General features: G+C 50.3%; 1 protein-coding gene across 1 annotated transcript; it reads right to left on the bottom strand.

Moving 5' to 3' along the window:
- Window positions 1–4,319: 4,319 nt before the first annotated feature.
- LOC123076373 (zinc finger protein ZAT12-like) lies at window positions 4,320–5,132 on the bottom strand. The gene has a single exon (XM_044498662.1). The coding sequence runs from the start codon at window positions 5,067–5,069 to the stop codon at window positions 4,320–4,322; it is 750 nt and encodes a 249-aa protein (XP_044354597.1). The 5' UTR covers window positions 5,070–5,132.
- Window positions 5,133–11,697: the final 6,565 nt, after the last annotated feature.

The following is an 11,697-nucleotide window of genomic DNA, read 5'->3' on the forward strand; positions in this document are numbered from 1 at the left end:
TATTGCTCCAAGTAATACTTCTACCTTTCAAAGGAATTTCAACTAGCGCCAGTTGACTGATTGCAGCATTGAAATCCATCATATTAGTAAAGTCACCATTGCCAACATTCCTGTTAGAGGGATATCTGATATAATTGAAGTCTCCTGTGATGATCTAATTAGATTCATCAGGCATCTGAATGTTTCTGAACCAATCCAGAAAGTTGTGTCTTCCTTCATTATCACAAGGTCCATATATATTTGTTAGGATCCAAGAATCTCCTGTGTGAACTGAAATAAATCTAAAGGAGATAGAGAAATCATTTTTGAATAGACACTCCTCGTGAAACATATTATCATTCCATGCCACAAGCAATCCCCCAAAAGCTCCCACGGAAGGCAGATAATCAAATTTGTTTATTCTTTTGGGGCAAAATTTTCTTAAATAAGAACTAACAAAGACTTCTCTTTTGGTCTCTTGCAGACAAATGACTGAACATTGGGCCTCATCAATCTTATTTGAAATGGCTAGCCACTTATGACTTGAATTTATGCCTCTCACATTCCAATTCAATATACTCCAGGATTTATTCATTTCAGATTAAGCAAACACAAATCAAGGGTGAAGATCACTACTCAAAAACTGAATGTAAAGCAGACAATCAACACTGATATAGTCCCATAACAAGTAGCATCTTTGACAGGGGCTGATAGTGCATAAAGGAGTTTCATTACAAAAGTGACCAGAAGCAAATAACTTTTGTACAGATTGCTAATCATTGCCAAAATTGGACCTACTACTAGGTCAACCCTCCTTGATCTCAGCATCTTCAATCCTTTCCTGCTGGTGGCTTTCCTCCTATCTTGACCTTCTTCTGCAGGAGGTTATCTTCAGTGCAGACTTTTGGGTCCACCTTGCAGTAAGAGGAATTCAGATTCTTAATTACTTTGGAGTTGCAGACAGGAGGTTTAGCAGAGCAGGCCTTACAGTTATTATCATGACAAGTTTTCTTTCGATAGCCCTTATTTAAATGATGCAATCTTTCACTTCTTCTTACCTCAGATACAACTAGTGGCACTCTGTCTTTTCTTTTTTCCTTTGGCAGGACTGCAGAAGCTAGCATCTTCAGCAACAGGTGGAGGATGGACTTCCTTCAAGCCAAGATCCTGCAACTAAGAGCATGAAGGAGCCACAGTTACAGGACAAGAAGAAGCAATGAAGAATACAAGATGCTGGGATTGTTGAAACTCTTCACAGATGATATGCCACATAGGGGATTGCAAAACCCCTTTTGCCCAATCAAATTTGTTAGGGGTCAATAAAGTAGAGCAAATGAAATCCATCCAATCTAGGGGTACCTTGACTGTTGTGGTGCCTTCAGTGCTGACAGAAAAATATTGCTCCCAAGCAGAGTAAAAAGCCATTTCATGTATGTCAGAATCTGCAGTAGAGCCAGCAGGGACATAATTAGCTAAATACTTTCCTTTGATATTAAAACCTGGGGGTGCTGAACAAGTTGAGGATGAGGTGCAGGTGACATTAATACTTTCTGAGGTTGAATCTGGTTTGGAAGAAACATCTGAAGAACAGTCCAGGATCTCAATTTCCTCATCAACATAGGAGCTCTGGTCATCTTCTCTGATCATAGAAGCCAGGATTTCAATAGGAGAAGCTAGCTGAATCACAGGATCTTCTCCCTCAGCAAGATTTAGATTGAAAAGAGATCCATCCTGTTCCACCAAATTCATGTCAACTGTTGGCTCATTTTCAACCCTGGGAGAAATATCTTGGGCTTGGATGCTAAGGCCAGCAGGAGGTGACTGAGGTAACCCTTGGTTAAGATCAAGATAAAGTCTAACATTTGATCCCACAGGAGGCAACAGGTTTATAAAGTCCAGGGGAGCATCCAAGGCAGGTTGAGCAAAAGCAGGCTGAGCATGTGGCTGAAAGACTTCCTGTGGCAAAGCTGGCATGGGCCCAAGGGCCAAATTGAGGTCTGGAATACCAACTTGGGCCTGGCCCAATAAGTTCAAAATCTCATTTCCCTCCATATTTGGTTGTGCATGGGCTTCAAGCATATCAATGTCCACCCCATTGGATCCCACTGAGAGTGTTAAATCACTATTCATATCCATATCAGGAAGATTATTTTGGTGTTGCTCATCCAAAGGCTGAAACAGATCAGCAAGCTCCATGAATTCACCCTCTTCCAGCTCCTGGTCAATGAGGTCATCATTTTCTGCTGGCATTGCCTAGTGCCCCCAGCCAGGAAGCTCCCCATCATCCTCCTCTTGATCCAAATCTTCTGCATTATGCTGCATAGCTTGATGGTGGAAATTTTGAGGATCACCTCCCATAACATCTTGAGCCTGGTGTTGCTAAATAGGCCCAACAAAATGGTTAAGCTGATTGGGATGGAAAAATTATTAACAGGCTGGGGTTGAGGATTGCCATCAACAGGTACTAGATCTTCATCAGGTGGGCCTCCACCCAATGGCTCTTGCTGGATAATGACAACAGGTACAGTCCAAGATTCTGCATTGGGATCATCAGATTCACCCACAACAATACTTATAGGAACATCACTCACGAGTTCAACTCTAATCTTAACCATCAGGGCTGCTTGAGTGCTCCTAGCCCTGTCCCATAGCAGCAGCTTACCAAAACTTCTAACAGAGTTAGCTAGCATCAAGGCATGTAGAATTGTAATATATCTAGTTAAATATCGTTTAAGCTCAGTTTGCCCTTTAGTATTTCCATCATACTGTTGGAGGTTAAAAATACACATTTTTCTCTGTTGTCCATTGACGACCATGTGCAAATATCAGGTATTGTTGTCATCCTCAAGAATGAATTAGTCTTTGGATTTTTGGTACCATTTGATCCCCTCTTCTCGTATAAGATGTGCAATCTGCTCATTGGATTGATTTTTTGTATCAGCCACCTGTTGAGGTAAAGTCTCTGTGATTTTATCGAGATCATTGATAACGGTGGAAAGTTGTTGCTTCTCATTTTTGTATATACCAATGGTGTGTTTCATCCTTCCAGATGGAACCGCGTTGTACCGGCAGTGGGCTTCTCCTATAAATTCTTGATTAAGTCTTCAAGACCGTCCCATTGTAATTATCTCAAAATTTTGAATAGGCGACGAGCAGCAAGAGGCCAACAGAATTAGAATTAAGAATGATTGGCGCATAGTCCAATAAGGTGAGGAAATTTAGTTGTTGTTTGTGTCCATGAGTACCCGATCAAGTTTTTCGAATGCCGGCAACGGACCGAACATATATTTATTAGCCCACGCAAAAGACACATTTGGCAAGGTCCATCCTTGGAAAGTGGCATATTACAATGGGATAAGTATATTTTTCATCCTTGAATTCTCCCGGAAGTTTAGAAATCGTCCCTCAACTTCAAAACTAGCAAAACTCAGTCCCTCAACTAATCAACCCGGATATTTTTCGTCCCTGATAACGCTTCGGGCGGTTTGAGTACTATGCACACCTGGTTTTGACTTTTGACTAACAGTGGCCACGTGGCCCGGTTTTGACAGCCACGCTACTGTAGCAAACGGGCGAGAAGGTGTACACACGCCGGCGCCCGCCAGCTCGTCTACAACCAGCCGCACTACCCCGGCTGTACGTGAGCACCGCGTACCTGTTCAGCATGCCTGTCTGCTCCATGAGGAGAATGGCGGCCAGCGCCGCCGTACCCGTTCAGCATGCCTGTCTGCTCCGTGAGGAGTATGGCGACCAGGGATGCCGGCGCCGCCGTACCCGGAGATGTCAAGCTGTCATGGTGCAGCCCAGCCTTCGCGTCGGTCCAGGCGCCTCGCCGGCAGCTGGCCTCGGCACCACTCAGCGACTAGTGCATGCCCTTCCACGTGTCAGTCCATGCCGCCTCCGTTGTCGTATCGTTCGTGCTCAAGGTGGCACGCAAGGTGGCCCGTGGCCAAGCTCGAGGTAACACACACAGAGGCCGAGCTCGAGGTAGCAGGCGGGCGAGGTTGAGGTGGCTGAGGCTGCCGAGAACCTCTAGCTCGGCACGAAGGAGCAGCTAACGGCGTCCATCAGCTCCCGAAACCTAAGCTGAAGAGACGTAGCGGTCAAACCGGGCCACGTGGCCGGTGCTAGTCAAAACCAGATCCAGACCATACTCAAACCGCCCAAAGTGTTATCGGGGACGAAAATTATTCGGTTTAATTAGTTCAAGGACTGAGTTTTACTGGTTTCAAAATTGAGGGACGATTTCTAAACTTTTGAGAGAATTCAAGGATGAAAAATATACTTATCCCTATTATAATTAGTGTGCAACGTCCATTGCACTTCCATTAAAGCATCAATCAGCAAATTGAAATGGAGATATTAGAATCTTCCAATCTGCCATAAGGTTGCCTTTTTCCCGACTTATCCCAACATTCCTTCCCGCTCGACGCGTGGGCCTTGGCCTCGGCCTCGGCTTGGTGCCCGCGCATGTGCCCGCCCAGCGCCTTATGTACACCCTGCCCAGTAGCGGCACGGAGCACCGCCGCGCTCTTGCATTTGCCGCAGTTCTCCGAAGGCGTTAGGTTCAGGTCCAGGCAGATCCCTCCGTCGTCGCACGAGGCCACCACCATCTCGGTCGCCGCTGCCGCCTTGCTGCTCGGGGCGTTGGCCCCGGCCTCGGCCTCGGCTTCAACGCGGTGCCGGCGCATGTGCCCACCCAGCGCCTGGCCGACGGCGAACTCGAGCCCGCAGACGGGGCACTCGTGCACCCTCGGCCTTGCCGGCTGCGGCGGCGCCTGGGGAGCCCGGCGGCCGAGGCAGAGCGCTGCGTCGTCGTCGACGCGGACGAGCGCGTGCTGCGGGGGTGTGTGGTGCAGCCTAGGGCGCTTGTGGCTGGCGCGGTGTCCCCCGAGCGCCTGGAACGTGGGGAACTGCCGGTTGCACGTCTTGCACTCGAACATGCGGCCGCCGCCCATTGCCTGCGGCGCCCCGGCGACGCCGCTCTGGTGGTGCTGATGCTGGCGCTGCTGCGCCAGGAGCATGAGCAGGCGGGCCGTGTCTAGGCTGCCCAGCTCCACGTCCCACACGCCCCTGCCTCTCTTGCTCATGGCCGACGTCTCTCGAGTCTGGACCAATACTCGATCCCTGGCAGGCTAGTCCCCCGATCAAAAGTGGCGGTGTGCTACTCGATGGATCGTGTAAAATCACTTTCGGCTAATCGGCTGATTACTGCACTGTGTAATGCATATGTGGCTCTGGGTTGTCTTGTCTGGCCGATGCCTCTATATATATAGTGCCTACTTGGGGTTTGGTGCACGTAGGAAATGGGGCACGCACGCACGACCACTAGGGCCCAGCAAAGTCTTTCTTGGAGTACGTACGGGTGGCTTCTAGACGTGGACGTGTGTGCATGTACTTTTCTGACCGTTTGACCGCGCCCGCGTGGTGTGAGAGTAGTGCTACGGTACGTACACGATCTACGTTCAATCTCGTCATGTGAGTCTAGCTAGGAGTAGTAGCTAGTCTAGTCAACATGTGTGTGTTCGAGCGAGCTGACTCTTCTAGAGCAGCCAGCCGCCCGACTGGCAGCCGCGCGCCGCGGCGGAGCGTGTGCGCGGGTGGCGACCTGCCTTTGGTTCATTCACCATGCGTGCGTGTTTTACTTCCTCGCGGGCGGCGATCTCGACCCGGCCTGCTGCACGGGTTTCAGTGTTTCACACACTCTCCGGTTGGTGTACAACGAAGACATGTTGGGTTGGTTTTGTTGCTGCCGTCGAGTGTTCGAGATCGACACGACTCTATTCAATCCGAATATCCTCTAGAACGAGCGAAGTGACGTCCCTGATGAAATTTAGAAACTCTTAGCAGTCTTCGTTCTTTTTAGCTTGATAGCAGTCCGGGTTAGTGTTGATTAGTCCCTTGACTGGGATTAACGGCTGCTAGTAGCTAACTGCGGGCATCTGATAGGCCGCCTACATGTATGTGCTCAACATGCAAGCTGCTCAACCGTTAAACTGTTATTCCTGGCTGCGGACATCTACTGGTAGGTTTGACCGGCTATATGCACGCTTTAGCTAACCCGCCGGAAGACCCTTGGAATTCTTTGGATAATCAACTTTTGGTCGTATTTCTTTTCCAGAACAACGAATGATCAAGTTTCGTAATGACGAGAGCAACTTTGCAGCAGCCGGGTCAAATGGTATTGTGTGCCAGCCCGCGTTCTTAGCCGTGTGTGCCACTTGCCAGGAATCATTTTTTTCTCCAATCAAACTTGTCATATTCAAACAAACATAATTAAAGATCTTTGTGGTTTAGACTTTAAAACCAACTGGTTGACTAATCCGGCAATTATAAGGAGAAAAGAGAAGCGGAGAAAGAGGAACGATGCTTGGCTGGTCTCCAAGGAATTGTTGGTGACGTTGGACGACTGATGCCCTGCATACACCGTCGTTAGGTAGAGTGCAGTACGGTCTTGCCGGCAAAATAATTTGACCAATTTAATCCGAATGAAAATTACTCGATCGTACCTCCCGTGACAAGTTGTACTCCTAGCATGTACTCCCTTTGTTTACTACATACCGATTAAAATGGGTGAATCTATACTCTAAAATATGTCTATATACATTCGTCTGTAGTTCATATAAAATCTCTAAAAAGACTTACTAGGTCTTTTTAGAGATTTCAATATGAACTACATACGAAGCAAAACAAGTGAATGTATACTCTAAAATACGTTTATATACATACATATGTAGTCCATATTAAAAATCTTTAAAAAGACTTATATTTAGGAACAAAAGAAGTAGTATGTATGCATGTATTTTGCTTGGTTCACCAGGTCCCGGTCCCACCCAATGCCTTCTGCACATAAGTAATTAGAGCGATTACAATAAGGTACAATCAGCAAGCTGTAAGGACTAAATTAATATTTCTATGCTTAGTTGAAGGAGAGAGGATAGGAGAGAGAATGTAAGCGGGCTCTCATGCAAGAGCTAGCTGCAGCACGTGCTCCTAGGCACTGTGTAAGAATGGAAGGTGGGTCATGTATTAATAAAGTAGCACATACTTATAGCTAATTGTTATACATGTTGGTTATAGGGTTGGCTATAAATGACATGGCACTTTCTTATAGCCAACAGTTGGCTATACTATTATCCTTTCTTATAGGGTTGGCAGTAGTCCTGGTCATCTCCAACCCGGCCCTGTCGGGCCAACCAGGCCCAGCCCTAAAATCCAGGGCCTAGGCCCGATGGGCTTGCCCGTGGGCCGGGCTTGGGCATGAGTTTTGAGCCCACCAGCAAGGCCTGGACGGGCTTGGGCTTGGCATATTGACATTTTAAGGAAGAGGCCCGGCCCACGGCCCTAAGCCCTAAGGGCTTTTCAGGGCTTTTTACCAGATGGGCCAGGCTTGGGCTTGAAAAGTAGGCCCGATGGTAGGGCCTGGGCCTCAGTTTTCTGCTGTGGGCTTTTTAAGACCCGGCCCAAGCCCGGCCCATGGCCAGGTATAGTTGGCAGTACCACCTCCGTTCGGGTTTATTAGACCCCCTAGTATTTTGAGCTCAATTTGACCATCCGTATTTCTAGTAATATATAAAATATACTCCCTCCGTCCGCGAATAAGTGTACATCTAGCTTTTGTCCTAAGTCAAAGTTTTGAAACTTTGACCAACTTTATAGAAAAAATAGCAGCATTTATGGCACTAAATTAGTATCACTAGATTCCTTTTGAAATGTATTTTCATAATATACCAATTTAATGTCATATATACTACTACTCTTTTCTAAAAAGTTGGTCAAAATTATAAAACTTTGACTTAGGACAAATGGTAGAAGTACACTTATTCGCGGACGGAGGGAGTATGCTACAAAAAGTACACATTTAGATTTGTATTGGAAAGAGCTTCCCGACGGTATAATTTTTATGACATATAGTTTATATTTTATTACTTAAATTTATTGGTCAAACTTTAGTCCAAAATGAGTTTCTAATAAAATATAAAATATATGCTAAAAAAGTACACATTTAGATTTGTATTCGAAAGAGCTTCCCAGCGGTATAATTTTTATGACATATAGTTTATATTTTATTACTTAAATTTATTGGTCAAACTATAGTCAAAAATGAGTTTCTAATAAAATATAAAATATATGCTAAAAAAGTACACATTTAGATTTGTATTTGAAAGAGCTTCCCGACGGTATAATTTTTATGGCATATAGTTTATATTTTATTACTTAAATTTATTGGTCAAATTGTAGTTTAAAATGAGAGCGGGCCTAATAAACCCGGAGGGAGGGAGTACTTCAATGATCAAGTACTGTACGTCCCTAATCATGATGTAGCACAACTGTTGCACATCTTTTAATTGTTTTCTAGGTCCAAAATTAAACAAATAAACTAATAGCATGTGCACACATTAGAAAGACGCCGTTGGAACCCTTCAGCATCGCAAAAGTATGGCACGACCATTCTCGAGTATAAGCTCTTTGCAGGTCGCAGAGGCGGCTGCGGCCGAACCCTAGCTTGTGTGGGGTGGTGGTGGCGGTTGCTCCCTCCATTCGAAGAGACCCAGTCTTTTATGTTTGCTCACTCGACGCGCAGATGTGGAAGGGAAAAAGAATGAACCGATGGCAAGGTGGATAATTTTCGTCTAGCATCATACATCACGGTGATAGAAGTTTGGATTGGACGGCTACAGGGTTTGCACTACACGAAGGTTGCTGTGGTTTTGGTGAAAAATACCCTTGGTTGGACTTCAGTTTTTTCAAGTAGAAATTTGGTTTAGAAGATCAAAGCCACCCTGATTAGAGACATAACTATAAGTCTTAATTTTGTAGTAAGTACATAACAACTCCTAGCACATGATGCATGACTCATGCATGGTGGACGACTACTCTATAGTGTCACCAACCAATCCCCGCTGTTTCAACAGAAACATATATCACGAGTGGTGTGATCGAGTGCCACCTTGTTAGAACCGGATCTTGGACTCGATCAGACTAAAACAACATGCTGACGACTCGGCATTCAGCAACCAACATGATATATACACCGGCACGATTCATTCACCAGACCGACGTGCTCGTTGAGTTTGATTACATCTTCTAGCAAGGTATAAATGATTACGCGCGGGTTAGATCATGCTTCGCATTAGCCCCATGGCCACATGAGTTACTGCGACAGCACGATTCTGGCTGAAGTGCAAAAGTCAACCTGGCTTGTTTAATCGTGCGACCTTTTGGATTTGTTCGTGGCTGAGGTGTCGGCGTTTTTCTTTATCTTCCTGGTTGCTTGGATTTGCAGCTTAAAAAAGGTCTGCAAAAATTAGGTCGTCCATGTCAAGTTACCCTCAACTTACCATCGGCAAATTCAGCATGACGCATGCGATCCCATAATTTTTAGCAGCCTAGTTTCTTTATTTGCAAATATTAAGCATATGCGAACTAGCCACCTTGTCTAGGATGGAAACTCAGCAGCTTTAAAAATGTATACTCACCGGACGACATCGGCAAATTCAGCATGATGCTTCAATCCCATAATTTGCAGCAATCAAGTTAATTTCTTCATCTGCAAAAAATTAGGCCCATGTGATGCAAGCATGGTTCCAATAATTCCGAGCCACGCCTCCGTTCAACTCAGGTTTCCTTTTGTATGAATTGATTCTCCTTTCAACATGTACGTACTCTTACGTACGAACAAATCTTTGCAAGCAGAAGGCGAAAAGGAGAGGTGGGTACGTCCGAACACATGTTGCGAAGGCGACTGCTCCCGCGCGGTGATCCACGATCTTAATTCGCACATGTTCGCACATGGATACCTTGTGTAAGTTGGTGCAAGACGGGGGACGCGAGCGATGGAGCGCTCCTGCGACGCCAACGGCGACACGGCCCCGGCCGCGGTGCTGGCTCCCGTCGCTCCCCTAGTCGGCCATGTCGCCTCCCCGTCCTCCGCGCTCCCCTCCCCGCCATCGGCGCCGGCGGCGTCTGCCGCCCCACCGCCCTCCTCGCCCACTCCCGCGCCCGTTCTTCGCATCCGGTAGGCTGACCTTGCGGATGAGGAGCCGTCCCCCCCCCCCCCTCCCGTCGCTCCCTGTCGCACCGCCCAGCCCGGCCGGGCCGGTGGCTCAGCCCCACACGAGCGGGGTTCTGCCGCCGGCTCGCGGCAGGTGCGGTCGCCGCCGCTGCCCTTGAGCTCGTCTCGGGCCGCAGGCGCGCAAGGCCGGAGCTTGAGGGGTGGGGATGGTTGCCGCCAGCGCGTCCGTTCGTGGGGCGTGGCTGGCCGCTCTGATCGTGGCTCCGCCCGCGCGTCTTGGCGCCGCCCCCGACGGCGCGGTTGGCGACTGCTCTGGCGTCGCCGCCGTCGCGCCCAGTCCCGGTCCTCTCGGCTCCGGTGGCCCGCGTATCCCCCTTCCGCCCCTTTATTGCTTCGTTCGGGTCATCCCCACTCTGTGTCCGCGTTTCCCTCCCCCTGCGCCGCCCCACGCCGGCCCTCGCCGGCGGCGGGTCGCTGGTGCCGACGGCCGAGGCGCCGCCTGCCGATAGAGGGGAAACCCTACGGCTCGCCCCTCCCCGTCGCCCGCTGGGCCTCGACTCGGCCGGCCGGGGCATTCTGGGCCGCAGCCCAACCCATCTGCCTTCCGCGCCCGCTGGGCTCCCCTCGCCCCGGCTGGGCCGGCCCGAGTTGGCTAGGCCGCCCCGGTGCCCTAGGCCCACGCAGTCGGCCGGCACGATTTGGCTCCCTCGGGGGTGCCCGGTCGCCCCATCTCTCCCCCCGCCGCCACGCCTGTTCCCCTCCACCAACCGCAAGTCTCTCCCCACCCGCACTCCTCCCCGCCGTCCCCCGCCGTGTGCTCGACCTCGCCTCCCTTCCCGCCGCAACAGCCTGCCATGCGTGAGTGGAACGACGGCGAGCCGCGGCAGAAGCGGAGGTCGGAGGACTGCCGCGAGCCCCGCTGTCCTTCTCCTGATGCGCTGCGCCGCGAGGAGGACTTGCGCCGGGAGCTGTGGGAGCTCCGCGACGGCCGGCGCGATGACCAGCGTTCGCCGGCTCGTCGTGACGCCGGAGGCCGGTCGCGCTCTCCCCGCCCAGCTGCTTCCAGCGACTGGCGTCCCCGCCACCGCTCGCCATCCCCTTCGCCTCGGCGCGGCCGAACTCCTTCCCCGCCTCGCTCGTCGCTCTCTGCCTCGTCACGCCCCCTGCTCAGCCTTCCGCCCCGGCCCCGCGGAAGTATCTCCCACCCCACGCCGCCTCGCCTTTAATGCCGGCCCCCTCGGCCGCCCCGGGCACCGGTCCTTCCCGCGGCCGTCAGGGTCCGTCCAAGAAGAAGAAGCACCGCGGTCAGGGGCGGGGCGCCCCCGCTTCGCTTCCCCCGGTGGCTCCGGGTTCATCCCCGGCCCCGGGCCCGGTCTCCAACCTACCTCGTCCCCCGTGCTTCAATTGCGGGGTGGCGGGGCACTCGCAAGTTAGCTGCGTCAACCCCCAGTGTTGCTACATATGCCAGGACCCTGGCCATCCCGCCCTGCTATGTCCTGCTCGCCCTGTGACGTCGGAGCTCATGATGTACGGCCACGGGATTGAGGGGCTGGGCTTCTTCCACCTCGAGGTCCCCGATCTCCCACCGCCCACCCCCTCCCTTCAAGCGATCGTCACTGTGGTCGACGGGGTTGCCTCTCCGGAGATGATTGAGGCCGAGCTCAACCACCTCTACCGTCGCCAGTGGGACTGGTTGGTCACTC

The sequence above is a fragment of the Triticum aestivum genome, chromosome 3D (assembly GCF_018294505.1).
Source record: "Triticum aestivum cultivar Chinese Spring chromosome 3D, IWGSC CS RefSeq v2.1, whole genome shotgun sequence".
In the NCBI taxonomy this organism is placed as follows: Eukaryota; Viridiplantae; Streptophyta; class Magnoliopsida; order Poales; family Poaceae; genus Triticum; species Triticum aestivum.

Bases quoted from the DNA above. Each gene is read 5' to 3' on its own strand.
- LOC123076373 (XM_044498662.1), bottom strand. From the start codon at position 5,069: ATGAGCAAGAGAGGCAGGGGCGTGTGGGACGTGGAGCTGGGCAGCCTA.